This window comes from Scyliorhinus torazame, chromosome 27 (assembly GCF_047496885.1).
Source record: "Scyliorhinus torazame isolate Kashiwa2021f chromosome 27, sScyTor2.1, whole genome shotgun sequence".
NCBI classification, from domain to species: domain Eukaryota; kingdom Metazoa; phylum Chordata; class Chondrichthyes; order Carcharhiniformes; family Scyliorhinidae; genus Scyliorhinus; species Scyliorhinus torazame.
Genome location: NC_092733.1, coordinates 12,321,918 through 12,341,716, shown reverse-complemented (window position 1 = coordinate 12,341,716; position 19,799 = coordinate 12,321,918). Strand labels below are relative to the sequence as shown.

The following is a 19,799-nucleotide window of genomic DNA, read 5'->3' as shown; positions in this document are numbered from 1 at the left end:
TCCAATTAGGGTCTTGCACTTGTTAGAGGACTGTTTTGTGCCCTAAACTATTTAATTTCAGATTACAGATGGACAAGGAGTTGTTTCCCTGACAAGTGAAGCTTTGAAAAACAGCTTTCCAAACATTCAGGAACTTGTGGGGTGTTCAATCTATGTTACCGCCAGCGTTATAACACATACAGGTGTGTAAATATTGTGCATCTTATTACGGTTAAATAACAATCTCTCGTACATGCATTGAAGGTTTGTAAAAATGATTGACTTAATCCATTAGCAGTTATATTTATATGGAAAATGAATCCGTATGTCTGACATAACAAATAATAATATAATAATAATAACAAATAGGCTTACATTAACACTGCAATGAAGTTAAAAATATGAACTGGAGTAGGCCATTCGGCCCTTGGAGTCAGCTCTTCCATTCAGTCACATCATGACTGACATCGACATCAACTCCATCCTGTCCTATATCCGTCCATTATCCCAACAACAAAATATCTGTTGATCTGTTTTTGAATATACCGAACGACTGAAAATACACAGGTCTTTGCTGTTGAGAAATCCAAATATCCACAGCTTATTGAGTGAAGAAATGTATCCTCTTCTCAGACAAGTGACCCCTGGTTCTTGATTCTCCAGCCAGGGAAAAATGTCTTCCTTTTCTACCCTACTGAGACCCTAAAGAATTTTATATGTTTCAATGAAAGATCATCTTTCATTTCTTTATGCTGGAGGGAAAGGAAACAGGACACACTCAATTTCTGCTCATCGGACAATCCTCTTTTGTAAAGGGTAGCTTTTCCACTTTTTGACACCATTTAATTCAGTACAAACTTGTAATTGGTGAAAAAAGTGCAAAAGATTGGGGAAATTTAAACTCCAGCGAGTTGTACTCAAAAGCACCCCCAGTTGTGTTTTCTATCAACCTTTCTACTAGTTGAACATTAAGTTCACCTGAATCATATGAAATGAAATGAAATGAAAATCGCTTATTGTCACAAGTAGGCTTCAAATGAAGTTACTGTGAAAAGCCCCTAGTCGCCACATTCCGGCGCCTTTTCGGGGAGGCTGTTACGGGAATTGAACCGTGCTGCTGGCCTGCCTTGGTCTGCTTTCAAAGCCAGCGATTTCACATCCTGAGGTCCAAATTGTAAGGTTCTGCTGATTTCATTGCATTTCAGAGTGTGCTCAATTCTTCGGTATATAAATACTAGTAGGCATGATTAGAAAGGTTTTTTTCATTTGTTCTTGGGATATCAGCAATGCTGGTGGGACCAGTATTTATTGTCAATCCCGAATTGCCATCGAGAAGGTGGTGGTGAACTGCCTTGAACTACTGCAGACCATGTGATGTTTGTGTACCCACAATATTTGACTGTTCTGTAGTGGTTTTGCAACAACTCAGTTGCTTGTTAGTTTCAAAGGCATTTACGAAATCAATCACATAGGCTGAGAATCTTGTGCCATCTATCATTCTGGGTCGGCTAAGGATCTTCCTTTGAAGAAGATTAGTGAATCAGATTGGTTTTTGTAACGATCTGTGGTTTTTGTAACAATCTGATAGTTTCATGATTATTATGAATGAGATTAGCATTTTTATTCCAGATTTATTAATTTATTTATTTTCAATCTTACCAGTTGTCATGGTGGAATTTGAACTCTTGGCACGATTTTCTGGGAAATTTCTAAGTGTGCTAGCCAGCGGGAATTGGCGCAGGTTTCCCGGCGCTTGGCCCAGTGAGGCAGACAATGCTGTTAAATGGTAATTAGTCCACTTCACGAGACCTCACGGGCTTCTCGCCCCAAATGATGGCTCGCCAGCTGATTCACCGCGACCGTGCTCGCCAGGCCCCCCAGTAACAATTTTGAGCAGCACTTAAACTGCACTTGTTTAGCCAACCCCAGCCAGCTCGCAACAATGACGCCGAGGAGACCGGCCCCAAGATTCGCTGATGCTGACCTGGGGAGGCTCTTGGACGCAGTGGAGGCCAGGGGGGATGTCCTGGTCCCCTGAGGGCCCAGAGGGTGAGCCTCAAGACAGTAAGTGCTGCCTGGGACAAGGTGGCGGCAGCTGTCAGCTCGAGCGGTGTGACCTGGAGAACTGGCCTACAGTGTCGGAAGAATATCATAGAATTTACAGTGCAGAAGGAGGCCATTCGGCCCATCGAGTCTGCACCGGCTCTTGGAAAGAGCACGCTACCCAAGATCAACACCTCCACCCTATCCCCATAACCCAGTAACCCCACCCAACACTAAGGGCAATTCTGGACACTAAGAGCAATTTATCATGGCCAATCCACCTAACCTGCACATCTTTGGACTGTGGGAGGAAACCGGAGCACCCGGAGGAAACCCACGCACACACGGGGAGGACGTGCAGACTCCGCACAGACAGTGACCCAAGCCGGAATCGAACCGGGGACCCTGACGACGCTGCTTTAGCGACACGCCCCTCCGAGTTTCTCATGGCCCTGATCCTAGCCCATTGTCGGGCCCTGAATCGGTCGAGACCGGGGCCGTTTCGCGCCGTCGTGAACCTCGACGGCGTTCACGACGGCGTGGGCACTTAGTCGCGGGAGCGGAGAATCGCGTCCCACATGTCCATTCTTCCTCTGTTCCTCCAGTCAATGGTGTTGGCCCATCCCATGGCACCCTCTCCTGATCCCGAGGAGAACACCTTGGAGGGGAGCTCCGAGGATGCAATTGTTATAATAGCGGCACAGCTGTCATCCCAAGCCTCCGCCAGCGCATTTACACATGCCTCGGTGGGACATGTTAGTGGTCAGGCTTCTGGGACACAATTTGATGAGCACGTCTGGTGGAGCAGGAACCCCCTGGCAAGACAGCAATCGGAGGTCTGCTGGATCCCTGGACCCAGCTGGTTCCCAGCCTGATGCTGAGCCTGTGGAACTGGGTTATCCGGAGCAGATGGTGATGATAGGGAGCAGCCGGGACATTCAGAGGGCGATATCAGTGTCACTCCAGCAGATGCATAGCAGTTTGGAGGAGAGCCAGAGGCTACCGGCACAGGAAATGGCGCTGACAATGCATGGCAGCGAGGCCAACACTGCGACCGCAGTGGAGAGTCTGGTGCACGACTTCAGCACCATCAGTGAAGGTGTCCAAGGCGTCGTGACGGCCATGGCTGAGGGTCTCGGCAGAATGTCTGCCTCGCTGGGGGATGTCACCAAGTACCAGGCTGACCTTGATGAGGTTCTGTGGGACATGACTGTGCGGAGTCTGCACATCCTCCCCGTGTCTGCGTGGGTTTCCTCCGGGTGCTCCGGTTTCGTCCCACAGTCCAAAGATGTGCAGGTTAGCTGGATTGGCCATGATAAATTGCCCTTAGTGTCCAAAATTGCCCTTAGTGTTGGGTGGGGTTACTGGGTTATGGGGATAGGGTGGAGGTGTTGACCTTGGGTTGGGTGCTCTTTCCAAGAGCCGGTGCAGACTCGATGGGCCGAATGGCCTCCTTCTGCACTGTAAATTCTATGATAATCTATGATGTCCCGCTTTCAGATGGGAATGGCCAATGCGCTGCGGAGCTTGTCCCAATCGCAGGTGGGCATTGCCAAGGCACTGCAGAGCATGGCTCAGTCCCTGTGGGATGTGTCCCAGTCACTGAGGAGCATCGCCGAGGGCGTCGATATGATGGTGCAGGCCATGTGAAACCACCAGGGCTGGCAGAGCCAGATGATGCAGAGGCTGAAACCAGCTGCTCCCCACCCCCCCCGTTCCAAGATGAACCCCAGACCCTATTGGCACTGACCGGGCAGAGGGGGCACTGAGTACCAACCCGGATCCATCTCATGGGACGGCGACAGTGGCCACCAGCTCCCCCTAGTTCCACCCCTCTGCCGCGGCCGCTTTTCGGGGTCAGCACACGGGACAGGGCGTCACGGCTGTGTATGTGCTGCCAACATGTGAGCCGGAGCACTCTGGCCCCAGAACCCCCAGAGGACGGCTGCCAGGTGCATCAAAGGCCATGGGGCGAGATAAGCAGCTGGCTGCCTCCGCCTCAGATGTGCATCCTGGGGAGACACCTGGGCGTAGTGGTAGAGCTATTAGAGCACATTGGGATGACTGAAGGCACACGTGGAGTGGGGACACGGTAGGTAGAGGGTCGTGGCGGGGGGGGGGGGGGGGGGGGGGGGGGGTGCAGCATTGGGGGAGCAGGGACGTGTATTGAACAATAAACACCTTTGAGCACAACCAGCAGGAAGCCTCTGCCACTTTCTTCTGGAATGCATCATACGCGTGCAGGTGATGGGTGTGAGTGGGCACTCAGCAGACAGGCAGGGGTCAGATTATGGCATTGATTGAGGAGCATCAGCGCCCAGCCCTCTGTGTGTTATTATCACCCCCTCCTACCCTTGACAGTGACCCACTGAACGTGCCAGCATAGGTCCAGCACCCTGGAGTGGTGTGACACATACCCTGGGAGGGTGGGAAATGGGGTTGGTGGGGGAGTAAGGGTGCGACGATGGACCAGGCCACGTCCTAGGTGAATCGGGCCAGTATGAGGCCTCCCTGGAGCTTCGGGCTTGCTGGACCCTCACTGTTGCCTGTCTTGCAGCCTCCGGCTGGGCCTCGGGTTCCTCCCCGGCTTTGTCCTCCAGCCCCAAACACGATGGAGTCCTGCGCCTCCTCATCATTCTCGTCCCCATCTCCCTCCTCCTCATCCTGCTCCTTCTTGTCCTCATCCTCCTTCTCGGAGGTGGCCACTGGTTCCTTGTCACCAACCTCCAGTTCGTCACCCCGCTACTATGAGAGGTTGTGGCGGACACAGCAGACCACAACAAAGCGCGCTGTTCTCCATGCGGAGTACTGGAGTGCACCTCCGCAGTGGATGTGGCATCGGAACCGCATCTTAAGGAGCCTGATGCACTGCTCAATGACAGCCCGGGTGGCCGTATGGGCCTCGTTGTAACGCATCTCTGCTTCAGACTCTGGCCTCCATACTGGCGCCATGAGCCAGGGCCTCAGTGAATATCCCTTCACCCCCAAGAGCCAGATGCCCATCCTAGGGTGCTCCTCAAAGAAGCCAGTGATGACCGGCTGCCCCAGGATAAAGCTGTCATGGACTCTCCCCAGGAAGCGCGCACACAAGTGCATTATTGACACCTGGTGGTTGCAGACGAGTTGAATGTTGAGAGAGTAGAACTCCTTTCGGTTGATCTAGGGTACCCCCAGACGGCCCAGTGAGCGCAGGGCAACATGCGTGGCATCTATGACCCCCTGGACCTGCAGCATCCAGGCGATGGTGGAGAACCCAGCTGCCCGGGCATCTTGCTGGGCTTGGTCTATGTCAAACACGATGTAGTCTACCGCCCAGGCATACAGAGCATTTGTGACTTGCCGGATGCACCTGTGGACTGTGGCCTACGAAATACCACAGGTCACCGCTCGAGCCCTGGAATGACCCCGAGGTGTAAAAGTTCAGGGCTGCGGTGACCTTGATGGCCACTTGGAGGAGGTGTCCTCCTCCTTCTCCACGTGGTGCCAAGTCCGTGAGGAAGTGGCACAGGACCGCACTATCCCCTTGGTGAGGCGGAGCCTCCTGCGGCACGCGCTGTCCGTCATTTATTCAAAGGACCAGCGGCACCTGTACACCCTGGGCCGTCGCGGACTCCCCCTCTAGGTCCCTCCCTAGCCTGATGGGTGGCTGGTCCTCAGGGTGTAGGGCAGCGTACGGCACATGGGCTGCCGCCTCGAGCATCAGCAGACGCTGCTGCTGTCGCCTTCTCCGGCATCTGGCTGCATTGCGTAGCACCAGCACCACTGGGGCAACCTCTGCGTCCAACCTCCCTGCCACAGAGTTCAATATCTGTAAAAAATTGGGAGAGGATGTTCGAGTGACAAATAGCACTGGCTCCCACCCCAGGACTCTCCAATCCTCCACTGATTCCCCCTCACCCCTATCTGGAACGCCTTGCTCATGCGCAACCGGTCACAGCAGGCCCCACTCACCAGGTCCCAGACCCTGTACCCCAGACACCCGCTCACAACGTCAACTGGACCATTGCTGGTCCGCTCTTCCTGACACTCACCCACTCTCCGGTCGTGTACATGTCCCCCGGAGCTGTGTCCCATTGACTGGATGTTCAGATGTAGGCTGCTGAATCCGTGCTGTTGCCTGTTGCAGTGTTCTAGCACACTGTCCAGGCATCAAGGTGTGATTGGGACGCTAGGCGGTGACACCCACGTGCTACATGGTCCGCTCACCGACGGGGAATCACTTGGGTTGTGTGAAGTGCTCATCTAACCATGATTGCTAATTCCCTATTTGCAATATATTTCAGCCGCGCAGCCAGAGGACTCAGCAGTCGGTGCGAATTATGGGTGGTTCGTGAGACTGACGGGAGGGACAGGGGTAGCCTCAGGAACGGGTGCGAACAATCCAGGGGTTGGCTGGGTGGTGCAGCAAGCGGTTGCCCCCTGTTTGCCCCCCAGCATCCCCCCACCCTCCCATGGCGGCCTACCCCTGCGGTGGGTTTCCTGCATCCCCAGCCAAGGGTCCCCCATCCCCCGCCGAGCACGGAGGTAGGAAGCCCAGCACCCTCAGGTTCTTTGCCTGCGAGCAAGGATAACTACTCACCTCCTCAGCTCCCCTCAGAAGCCCTTCCGCCAGGTTCACGTTTTTAAAAAGGAGTACTAATCGGCGCCAGCGTGACCACTTGCTGGGGTGGCCGCTAAATGATGGGAGGCCATTGGAGAATGGGTGGGTTTCGTTAATCGTATGGAAATAGGGCTTAAGTGGCTTCTTTCCATGATCCCGATTTCGCCTACGGGAGAGGGCCGGTTGCATCGCAAACTGTTTGGCGCCTGGGGCGGATCTCGTTTTTGGCCTCTCCCGCTATTCACCTCGAGCGCGAGTGTAATGAGGCTGAAAGATCGCGCCCCTTGTCTCTCGAGAACTTTTGCTCATGGATTAATTTTACCACTGTGCTACTAGCCCCAGTAAAAGTGAAAACATTTTATCAAAACAAAAAAATATTGAATTTATTGAGCAACCGATCTGTGTACACTAACAAATCTTTAAAATAGTTCAATATAGGTTCCAGTAATTTCTGAGAAACAGCAATGGCTGCTCTTAAATTGTGTCATGTTTTATTAAGCCGCAGCAGAAACATTCACTTCTGAAATTTGGTAAAATGCCGAATATAATTTTTAAATTTCTATTTTATTGCTTTATGACACAGGTAGTGACATGGTCGAAGCAGAAAAATCAGGAATAAAAATAGTCACCACGCCATACACCATATTATTCACGAAGACCTCCAAGTATTACAAGCCTGGAATGCCATTTAGTCTCATGGTACAGATATCTCTTTACTTTGTCTTTTCTGTAACTATGTATCTTTGCTATGTGAGGAATAGGATAAAGATTGTTTTTTCTGTTCCTTCTCATCTGAGGTTTATGTAACGAATCCTGATGGTTCACCAGCCAATGAAATCCCTGTCATAGCCATTGGCGAAGATAGCCATTCGAGAACTGCAGCTGACGGTACTGCCAGGCTGACAATCAATACAGGTGGACAACAACAAAATCTACCAGTAAAAGTGAGCGCATTTAATATAGATTCATAGAATAATACAAAACAGAAGAGGCCTTCCGAACCCATCGTGGCTGTACCAGCTCTTTGAAAGAACCATTCAATTGTTCCACACATCCTGCTTTCCCCCTCGCCCTACACATTATTATCTTCACATATATATTTGAAACCTCTTTTGAATGTCATGATTGGGCACGATCTACCGGCCACATGCACCCCATTCGGGCAGGCACAATGCAGCCGGTAGATGTCTACCCGGCTCGCCAAGCTTTGCGAGATTCTTTAAAAAATGTTTTCATTAATGTTTTAGCAGAGTATGCAAAATTACAACCCCCCTACTTACTTCCCTCCCCCCTGTTTATACCCTCCTCCCATCGGTGGAGGCCCGATCGCAGGCCAGGCCACCGTGGGGGCACCCCCCGGGGCCAGATCGCCCCCTCGCACCCCCCCCAGGACCCCGGAGCCCGCCCGCGCCGCCTGGTCCCGCCGGTAAGAGAGGTGGTTTGATTCTCGCCGGCGGGACAGGCTTTCCAGCAGCGGGACTTCGGCCCATCGCGGGCCAGAGAATCGCCGGGGGGGGGGCTCGCCGACTGGCGTGGCGCGATTCCCGCCCCTGCCGAATATCCGGTGCCGGAGAATTCGGCGACCGGCTGGGGCGGGATTCGCGCCAGCCCCCGACGATTCTCCGACCCGGCGGGGGGGGTCGGAGAATCCCGCCCCATGTCTCTGAAATATAATATAAACGGCCACCGTCTCTGGTAGAACCCTTCAATCGAGCCCCTCACGGTATATTTGACTTTCTCGAGGAAATCCCCTAGCCATGCTGAAACACTAGGTGATGTTGATCGCCTCCAGCCCAACAGGGTCCTTCTCTGCATCACCAACAAGGTGAAGGCAAGGACATCGGCCCCTGCACCCGTCCACAGCTCTGGCACATCCGAAACACCAAAGATAGCCACCAAAGGACAGGGCTACAGCTCAATATTTAGAATCGCCGACATGGTACTAAAAAGGACTTCCAGAAACATACCAACTTGGAACAGGACCAGATTATATGTGCATGGTGTTCTGGCCCTCTCAAACAGCCCTCACAGCTTGTCTCACTCTAATATGCAGCTCGTCTGATCTACCCGAGGTGGGATCTAACCTCTTTACCTTGGAGACCTTAGACGAGCGTCATTAAGCACTGGCCCCCACAAACAGGGACCAGTCGGGACAGCACTTGGAGGGGGGGGGTCTCCCAGGGGATCGGAGGCTTACAGGTGGTTGCCCTCTGGGCAGGGTGGTTCCGTGGCACTACTTCCGTGACACTGCCAGTGTCAGCCTGGCAATACCACCTGGGTGCCAGCCTGGCATAATAAGACCAGAAATCATTGGAGTAGAATTAGGCCATTCGGCCCGTTGAGTCTTCTCCGCCATTCAACCATGACTGATATGTTTCTCATTCCCATTCTCCTGCCTTTTCCCCATAACCTCTGATCCCCTTATTAATAAAGACCCTGGGCGGAATTTTCCATAGCCCAACGCTGAAATTGCATAGCGCAGTTGCAATGCCGTTGGTGCGTCATCAGCCAGCCCACCTGCGATGCTCCGCTCCTGATGGATCGAGTTTCCCGACGGTGCGGGCCACATGTGGTCCCAGCAGACAGGAACCGGCGCGCCGGCTGCGGACAGTTTACAGCGCCGTCACACTCGGCCGGAATCCGTGCTGCTGGCTTCTGCTAGGGCTGGGGGGGAGTGGTGGGGGGTACCCGGCGATTCTATGGCCGTTTTTTGCACGATCCACGGTTTCATGCGGCACCGGTGCTAGCCCCTCACTGGTAACGGAATCTGTGAGCGGTTCATGCTGATTTTCCTGTCGTGAAACACCAGCGGATCCTCCGTTGGCGCCAGCACTTCGCCTCAGCAATGGAGAATTCCGTCCCCTGTCTATCTCCGTCTTAAAGACAGTGGGCTAGATTCTCCGGTCACCAAAGCCGAAATCGCGTTCGGCGACCGGACGGAGAATCTAGGTTCCCGACCAAATCAGGGGCGGCGCCGCTTTTGTGATGCTCCGCCCCCTCCAAAGTGGCATACTCAAGGAGTATGCCGCGCCGCGTATCGACGGCCTGAGGCCCACCCACGAAGTTCCGCCCCCGATCGGCCAAGTTCCTGACGGCGTGGGACAAGTGGGGTCTCACCCGTCGGGAACTCGGCGTGGTGGCTGCGGAGTCAGTCCAGCGCCACCACAGTTGGGGGAGGACTGATCCGTGGGCAGGGGGGGGCCTTATTCGGGACTGGGGGCACTGTGCGGGGGTGGTCCGCGACGCGCGAGTCGGCCGAAGGAGGGGACTATTTCGCGGACCGGGAGCGGCTGCCGCTGTGCGCATGCGTGGCCATGGACCCAGAAATTCTCCGGGGTGTATCGGCAGCTAGAGCCGGTTGCTCTATGTTGCTGTCTTGCTAGCCCCCAGCAAAACGGGGATTCGGTGGCCGTTTTGCATCATTTTTTCTGGCTTAAACCACCACCGTTCCCACGCCGGATGGGGACATAGCCACAGAATCGGAGAATCCAGCCCAGTGATTTGGCCTCTACAGCCTTCTGCGGCAATGAGTTGGACAGATTCACCACCCTCTAGCTGAAGAAATTCCTCCTCATCTAAGCTTCAAAGGATAGTCCCTTCAGTCTGAGGCTGTGCCATCGCATTCTAGTTTCTCCTACTAGTGGAAACATCCTCTCCACGTTCACTCTATCTAGCTCTCTCAGTATTCTGTAAGATTCAATGAGATCCCCCCTCAAACTTCTAAACTCCATCAAGTACAGACCCAGAGTCCCCAACCGCTCCTCAAATGACAAGTCCTTCATTTCGTGGATCAATCTTGTGAACCTCCTCTGGACCCTTTCCAAGGCCAGCACATCCTTCTTTAGATTCGGGGCCCAAAACTGCTCACAATACTCCAAATGGGGTCTGACCAGAGCCTTATGCAGCCTCAACAGTTCATCCCTGCTCTTGTATTCTAGCCCTCTCGACATGAATGCCAACATTTCATTTGTCTTCCTAACCGTCAACTGAACCTATCCTTAAGAGAATCCTGAACTTAGATTCCTGAGTCCCTTTGTACTTCTGATTTCTGGAGCCTTTCCCCATTTAGAAAATAGCCCATGCCCCCATTCTTCCTACCAAAGTGCAAAACCTCACACTTTTCCACATTGTATTCCATCTGCCACTTCTTTGCCCACTCTGCTAGCCTGTCCAGTGTTGCTCTGTTTACTTGCTATAAATATGGCAGTTAATAAGGTCACCTTTCTTAATCCTAATTCTGAGCATGCTTTCAGAGTCGCTAGGTATCTCTCGATACCGCCACAAGGTTCAACCCGAATACCGATCAAAGAGCCAATACACCAGTTAGTTTGTTCAAAGTCAATGGTATTTATTTACACACAGTATGATTTACTCATGCACAAAAGCACTCCAGGCTAAACTATATCTGTCACTAACACCTATACTTAACTTCGGGTGCCCACTTAGGTCAGAGGAACAATGGCCGTTGTTTGGATCTGAGGCTGTTGGGTTCGAAGAGGTAACAGGAGTACAGCTAAGGTCGTCCGTCTGGTAGCGAGCGTTGACCTTGAACTTGCTTCTGGTGATGCTGGTGGAAGGGTCTCTCCGCTTGAGAGCCAAATCCAAGAGGCTGAACCTTTGGCGGGGGTTCCTTCTTATACTTGGAGGGGCTTCGCGCGCTTTTAGGCGGGCCTTAAACTTGGTCCCAATTAATTGGGAAGCTTCTTGATCATTGTCATCGATCTAAACCAATAAAGGGGTGGATGCCTTGATGGCTGGGCGTGTCCTAGGTGGCCGTTGGCCTTGCTTCGTTTGTTCTGGGTTGGGGTAGTGGCGCCGGAATGTCTGAGACAGTATCGGCTCCCTGAGTATTAGTCCTTTGTTCCTCGGAGATGGGCCATCAATATGTAAATCGACCCAGAGTTTCGGTTTCATCTGCTGACTGCTTTCCAAATATACATTCAGGCTCTGTGCCTGTTTGTTGCTTTGTATTGTCCATATTTCCCTATAGGCTCTGCGAGTGTACATTTTATATACTGAAAGTGGCCATCCCAGATGGCTACACCAGATCCTTCTGAAGCCTTCCTCAACACAACCTGTCCCTCTACATATCTTTCTATCATCTGCAAACTTCGCAACAATGACTTCAGTTCCTTCTTCCAGATCATTAATGTATATCGTGAATAGCTGTGGTCCCAACACTGCCCCCTGCGGAACACCACTGGCCACCTGCTGCCATCTTGAAAAAGACCCTTTTCTCCCTACTCTCTGCCTTCTTCCAGTCAGCCAATCTTCTATCCATGCCAGTACCTTGCCCCTAACACCATGGGCTCTTATTTAGCAGCCTCCTGTATGGCACCTTCTTTAAGGCCTTCTAGAAATCCAGATAGAATCATGTCCACTGATTCTTCTTTGTCTAGCTTCCTTGTTACCTCCTCAAAGTATTCTAGCAGATTTGTCAGGCATGACCTGTCCTTGATGAATCTGTGCTGACTCAGTCCTACTTTACTATGCACTTCTAGGTACGCCGCAATCTCATCCTTAATAACAAACTCTAAAAACTTACCAACAACCAAAGTCAGGCTAACCAGCCTATAATTTCCTGCCTCACTCCCTCCCTTCTTCAACAGGGGTGTTACATTAGCCATTTTCCAATCCTCTGGGGCCCTCCCTGCCTCCAGTGATTCCTGAAAGATCACCACCAATGTCTCCACAATCTCCTCAGCTATCTCCTTCAGAACCCTGGGGTGTAGTTCATCCAGGTCCGAGTGATTTATCCACCTTCAGACCTTTCAGTTTCCCCAGCAACTTTTCCTTAGTGATGGCCACTACACTCACCTCTGCCCCTGACTCTCTTGAAGTTCTGGTATAACACTGGTGCCTTCCACTGTGAAGACTGATGCAAAGTACCTATTCAGTTCTGCTGCCATTTCTTTATTCCTATTACTACTTCTCCAGCCTCATTTACCAGTGGCCCAATGTCCAGTCATGCCTCTCTCGCTCTTACCTTTTAAATATTGGAAAACACTCTTGCAATCTTCTTTTATATTACTAGCTAGCTTACACTAATATTTCAGCTTCTCCCCCCTTATTACTTCTTTAGTTGTCCTCTGCTCGCTTTTAAAGGCTTCCTAAACCTCTGACTTCCCACTAATCCTCGCCACATTGTATGCTTTTTCTTTTACTTTTCTGCTGTCCTCAACCTCCCCAGTCAGCCATGGTTGCCTTGTCCTTTCCTTAGCATGTTTCCTCTTTCTTGGGATAAATTTATGTTGTGCCTCCCAAATAACAGCCAAAAACTTGTGCCATTGCTGTTCCACTGTCTGCCCTGCTGGCTCCTTTTCCAATCAACTCTGGCCAGCTCCTCGCTCATGTCTTTTTAGTTACCTTTATTCAATTGTAAAACCATTACATCTGATTCCAGCTTTTTCCTTTCAAACTGCAGGGTAAATTCTGTCATGTTGTGGTCACTACCCACTTTGGATTCCTTCACCTTAAGTTCCCTAATCAAGTCTGCTTCATTACACATCACCAAATCCAGAATTGTCTGTCCCTGAGTGGGCTCCACCACAAGCTGCTCCAAAAAACCCATCTCGTAGACATTCCACAAATTTATTTTCTTGGGATCCCTATTTTCCCAGTCCACCTGGATATTGAAGTCCCCATGATTATTGCAATATGTCTTATATGTCTTTTCTATCTCCTGATTTATTTTCTGCCCCACATCCTGACTACTGCTCGGGGGCCTGTACATAACTCCCATCAGGGTCATTTTTCCTTTGCGATTCCTCAACTCTACCAGACAGATTCTACGCCTTCCGGCCCTACATCGCTTCTTGCCATCGATTTAAGTTAATTTCTGACTAACAATGCAACCCCGCATCCTTTGTCCATCTGCCTGTCCTTTCGATAGGACACATATCCTTGAATATTTAGATCCCAACTCTGATCCCCTTCCATCACCAAGAGTGACTCGGCAGTACCAGCAGAGACCGAGCTGGCCAGGTCCTAAAGGATATAGCTGCTGAACTGGGACTGCAGCAGACTGACAAGTGGCAAGTTACATTCATGCCAGGCAATGACCATCCCTAACAAGAGAGGATCTAACCACTGCCACATAACATTCAATGGCATTCCCATCACTGAATCCCCCACAATTAACTTCCTTGGAGTTACCATTGTTCAGAAATTGAACTGGACTGGCATATTAATACTGTGGCTATCAGGGCAGGTCAAAGGCTAGGAATCCTATGGTGAGTAACTCACCTCCTGACCCCCCTTCTCAAGCCTTTCCACCATCTACAAGGCACAAGCCAAGAGTGTAATGGAATACTCTCCACTTGCTTGGATGAGTGCAGCTCCCACACTGAAGCTCAACACCATCCAGGACAAAGCTGCCTCACTTGATTGCTCCCACTTCCACAAACATTCAAACCCTCCCCCACCGACGAACAGTGGCAGCCATTGTACCATCTACAAGACACTCTGCAGTATCTCACCAAAGTTTTTTAATCAGCACCTTCCAAACCCACAGCCACCACTATCCAGAAGGACAAGAGCAGCAGATACCTGGGAACCCCACCACCTGGAGGTTCCCCTCTAAGTCACTCACCACCCTGACGTGGAAATATATCACCGTTCCTTCAATGTCACTGGGGCAACATCCTGGAACTCCCTCCCGAACAGCACAGAGGGTGTACCTACACCTCAAGGACTGCATCGGTTCAAGAAGGCTACACATTGCCACCTACTGAAGGACATCTAGGGATGGGCAACAAATGCTGGCCTAACCAGTGACGCCCAAATCCTGTAAATGAAGTTTTAAAAATCTTTATGTGTCTGTAATGCCCACAACATGGTACCCGCCAATTTCAATATACGCAACAAGCTTGTTTACCTTGTTTCATATACCGCACGCATTTAGTTACAACACCCTCAGTCCTGCATTGACTGCCCCCCCCCGTTCTTATAGTGATCCCCTTTTTTTTTGCTGTGCCTGAAGTTAAATTGCCGCTGCTTTCTATACTCTCTATTCTATGGGGTGCTCTGGAAGCTTTACTAACCACTCCTGAGTCCTCGCCCTTTAACTCATTTAAAGTCCTCATCATTAACCTTCACTCTCACTTTAACTCTGATTTTCTAATTTTCCATACAATGGAATCACCCCCCCCCTCCTTCCCACACACACACTATTTCGCTTAAATCCCTATCTATCCGCTTATAGGTGAGTTGGGCTTTGGGGGGTCCGGGTGTTGATGCGTGGGTGGCCAGAGATTGGAACGCCATTTTAAAATGGGATTCCAATTGCCTAATGCACTGAGGAGTTCTGATGAGCGGAGCTCCTCAGTGCAGGAAACGGGACTAAGTATGACCTCAGTGGGCGTTCCCAGCCGAGACCCCGGATTGCAATAAAGTCTCGTTCAATAGCATGGTCTTTCTTAGCACTGCGAGCGCCAGAAAACGCCTGGCAAAACGCACTCGACATAGAACTCTGTTGCAATGCGGTTCAACCACGTCCATTGAATCTGTATGCAGCAGTCTTACGTCTAGGGGTGGGATTTTCAAGCCCTTCCTGCTGACAGGATCTTTCGGTCCCACCAGGGCGACCCTTTGCAGTAGGTTCCCCAGCGGCAGGGGGGGGGGCAAGCCATGCAAAACACTTTAGGCTTCGGGGAGATTGGAGGATCCCGTGGGTGGGCCAGAAAATCCCAGCCCATATGATAACCACTCAAGGCATCATAGAAGGGCCTCATGTTGCCTCTGGTACCTTCACCAATTCCCTTAAATCTATGTTCTCAGATTGCCAACCCTTCCACCAATGGGAACAATTCCTCATTACTTACTCTATCAAAACCCTACTTATTTTGAACGCATCTATTACATTTCCCCTCAATCTTCTCAGTTCAAAGGAGAATATTCGAAATTTTGTTACATTTGCACCATGAACAATTTAACAAACTAATATGATACGGATTTACTTTGAAGACTTCACCCTCATTGTATAATATTGAACTTCAAAAAATAATGTGTCAGAAATGCACATGGGCTCCGTATTCTTTTCTTTTTTTTTGAATATGTTTTATTGAAATTTTTTTCCCAAACAACAATTTTTCCCCTCTTACAAAGCAAACGCAACAATAACAATACAGAAATTTTTAACAATATACAAGTAACAAAACCCCTTTATCTTTGACCTAAACTAAACCCCCCCCCTTCCCCCTGGGTTGCTGCTGCTCGTCATCTGTCTTCCCTCTAACGTTCCCCTAGGTAGTCGAGAAATGGCTGCCACCGCCTGGTGAACCCTTGAGCCGATCCTCTCAGGGCAAACTTTATCTGCTCCAGTTTAATGAACCCCGCCATATCATTTACCCAGGCCTCCAGTCCGGGGGGTTTCGCCTCCTTCCACATGAGTAGGATCCTGCGCCGGGCTACTAGGGACGCAAAGGCCACAACGTCGGCCTCTTTCGCCTCCTGCACTCCCGGCTCTTCCGCAACTCCAAATAGAGCTAACCCCCAGCCTGGTTTGACCCGGGCCTTCACCACCCGCGAAATCACTCCCGTCACTCCCTTCTAATACCCTTCCAGTGCCGGGCACGCCCAAAACATATGTGCGTGGTTTGCCGGGCTCCTGCCACACCTCCCACATCTGTCCTCCACTCCAAAGAACCTGCTCAATCTTGCTCCCGTTATGTGTGCTCTATGTAGCACCTTAAATTGAATCAGGCTAAGCCTGGCGCATGAGGAAGAGGAATTTACCCTGCTTAGGGCATCAGCCCACATACCCTCCTCTATCTCCTCCCCTAGTTCTTCTTCCCACTTTCCTTTTAGTTCGCCCACCGACTCCTCCCCCTCTTCCCTCATCTCTCGGTAAATCTCTGACACCTTGCCCTCTCCGACCCACACCCCTGAAAGCACCCTGTCCTGTATCCCCTGTGTCGGGAGCAACGGAAATTCCCTCACCTGTTGTCTAGTAAACGCCCTCACCAGCATATATCTCAAGAAATTTCCCCGGGGCAACTTATACTTTTCCTCCAATGCTCCCAAGCTCGCAAAAGTCCCATCTATAAATAAATCTCCCGCCCTCCTAATTCCCAACTGGTACCAGCTCTGAAATCCTCCATCCATTCTTCCTGGGGCGAACCTATGGTTGTTCCTGATTGGGGACCCCACCAGGGCTCCCCGCACCCCTCTCTGTCGCCTCCACTGTCCCCAGATATTCAATGTTGCCGCCACCACCGGGTTCGTGGTAAACTTTTTAGGTGAGATCGGTAGCGGCGCCGTCACCAGCGCCTCTAAACCCGTCCCTTTACAGAACTTTCTCTCCAGTCTTTTCCACGCCGCTCCCTCACCCTCCATCATCCATTTACGTATCATTGCCACATTGGCGGCCCAATAGTAATCGCCTAAGTTCGGTAGTGCCAATCCTCCTCTGTCCCTACTACGCTGAAGGAACCCCCTCCTTACTCTCGGAACTTTCCCTGCCCACACGAAGCTCGTGATGCTCCTGTCTATTTTATTAAAAAAGGTCTTGGTGATTAGTATAGGGAGACATTGAAATACAAATAAGAACCTCGGGAGGACCATCATCTTAATTGCTTGCACGCTGCCCGCCAGCGATAGAGGCTGCATGTCCCACCTCTTGAAGTCCTCCTCCATTTGTTCCACCAACCGTGTCAGATTAAGTCTGTGCAAGGTTCCCCAGCTCCTAGCGATCTGAATCCCCAGGTATCGGAAGTTTCTTTCCACTTTCCTTGGAGGCAAGCCTTCTATCTCTCTACTCTGGTCCCCTGGATGTATCACAAATAATTCACTCTTCCCCATGTTTAGCCTATACCCCGAGAAGTCCCCGAACCCCCTCAAAATTTGCATAACCTCTATCATCCCCCCGCTGGGTCCGACACGTATAACAATAGGTCATCCGCGTATAACGAGACTCGGTGTTCTTCTCCCCCTCTAGTCACCCCTCTCCATTTCCTGGAGTCTCTCAACGCCATGGCCAGAGGTTCAATTGCCAACGTGAACAACAATGGAGACAGCGGGCATCCCTGTCTTGTTCCCCTATATAGTCGGAAATACTCCGATCTATGTCGACCTGTAACTACGCTTGCCGTTGGAGCCCCATAAAGAAGTCTAACCCAGCTAATAAACCCGTTCCCAAACCCAAACCTCCTGAACACTTCCCATAAATACTCCCACTCCACCCTATCAAATGCCTTCTCTGCGTCCATTGCCGCTACTATCTCTGCCTCCCCCTCCACTGGGGACATCATTATCACCCCTAATACTCGTCGCACGTTAACATTCAGTTGTCTCCCTTTTACGAACCCTGTCTGGTCTTCGTGCACCACCCCCGGGACACAGTCCTCTATCCTCGGTGCCAGTACCTTTGCCAACAATTTGGCGTCCACGTTCAATAATGAAATGGGTCTATAGGACCCGCACTGCAACGGATCTTTATCCCTCTTCAAAATTAACAATATCGTCGCCTCCGACATCGTCGGGGGTAGAGTCCCCGCTTTCCTGGCCTCATTGAACGTCCTCACCATCAACGGGGCCAACAAGTCCATATATTTTCTGTAATACTCCACCAGGAACCCGTCTGGTCCTGGGGCCATCCCTGCTTGCATGCTTCCCAGTCCCTTAATAACCTCGTCCACCCCAATCGGTGCCCCCAGGCCTACCACCCCCCGCTCCTCCACTTTCGGGAACCTCAATTGGTCCAGGAACTGCCGCATCCCCTCCTCTCCCTCTGGGGGTTGAGACCTATACAGTTCCTCATAGAAGGTCTTGAACACCTCATTTATCTTTCCTGCCCTTCGCACCGTGTCTCCCCTTTCGTCTCTAATTCCTCCTATCTCCCTCGCTGCTGCCCTCTTTCGCAATTGATGAGCCAACAGGCGACTAGCCTTTTCCCCATATTCATACCTCCTCCCCTGTGCCTTCCTCCACAGTACCTCCGCCTTTCTGGTGGTCAGAAGGTCAAATTCCTTCTGGAGTCGTCTCCTCTCCCTGTACAATTCCTCCTCCAGGGTCTCTGCAAATTCCCTATCCACCCTTAAAATCTCCCCCAGTAATCTTTCCCTTTCCTTGGCCTCTGTTTTCCTTTTGTGGGCCCCAATGGAGATCAGCTCTCCTCTGACCACCGCTTTTAGTGCTTCCCATACCACTCCCACAGGGACCTCGCCGTCGTCATTGACCTCCAGGTATCTCTCAATACACCCCCGCACTCTTGCACACACTCCCTCATCCGCCATCAGTCCCACATCTAATCGCCAGAGTGTTCTCTGCTCCCTTTCGTCTCCTAATTCCAGGTCCACCCAATGTGGGGCATGATCCGAAACCGCTATGGCTGAGTACTCAGCTTCTTCCACCCGAGAGATCAACGACCTTCCCAAAACAAAAAAATCTATCCGGGAGTACACTTTATGGACATGGGAGAAGAAGGAAAACTCCCTAGCCCTAGGTCTAAGAAATCGCCATGGATCCACTCCCCCCATTTGGTCCATAAACCCCTTAAGTACCTTGGCCGCTGCCGGCCTTCTTCCGGTCCTTGAGCTGGATCTATCTAGCCCCGGGTCCAGCACCGTATTAAAGTCCCCTCCTAAAATCAAGTTTCCTACCTCCAGGTCCGGTATACGCCCCAGCATCCGTCTCATAAATCCCGCATCGTCCCAGTTTGGGGCATACACATTAACCAACACGACCTCCATTCCCTCCAGCCTGCCACTCACCATTACATATCTACCTCCGCTATCTGCTATGATGTTCTTTGCTTCAAATGCTACCCGTTTCCCCACCAAAATGGCCACCTCTCTATTCTTTGCGTCCAGTCCTGAGTGGAACACCTGTCCCACCCATCCTTTCCTTAGCCTAACTTGGTCCGCCACCTTTAGGTGCGTCTCTTGGAGCATAACCATGTCTGCCCTTAGTTCTTTCAAATGCGCAAGCACTCGGGCCCTTTTTATCGGTCCGTTCAGGCCTCTCACGTTCCACGTGATTAGCCTCACTAGGGGGCTACCTGCCCCCCTCCCGTGTCGACTAGCCATTACCTTCTCTAGGCCAGTCCCATATCCCGCCTCCGCGCTCCCGCTCGCTCCCCCAGCGTCGCACACCATCCCCGCCCACCCACTCTTTAGCCATTTCCTTTTGGATTTCCGCAGCAGCAACCCAGTTGTCCCCCCCCCTCCCCTCCCTCCCC

At 51.3% G+C, this 19,799-nt stretch overlaps 1 protein-coding gene across 1 annotated transcript in view; it reads left to right on the top strand.

Moving 5' to 3' along the window:
* LOC140403226 (complement C3-like) overlaps window positions 1-19,799 on the top strand; it is a 466,462-nt gene that overhangs the window by 90,312 nt on the left and 356,351 nt on the right. The window contains exons 9-11 of the mRNA XM_072490983.1: window positions 62-182; window positions 7,206-7,321; window positions 7,420-7,566. Of these exons, the coding sequence (XP_072347084.1) occupies window positions 62-182; window positions 7,206-7,321; window positions 7,420-7,566 (384 nt within the window). The remainder of the gene's footprint in view (window positions 1-61; window positions 183-7,205; window positions 7,322-7,419; window positions 7,567-19,799) is intronic.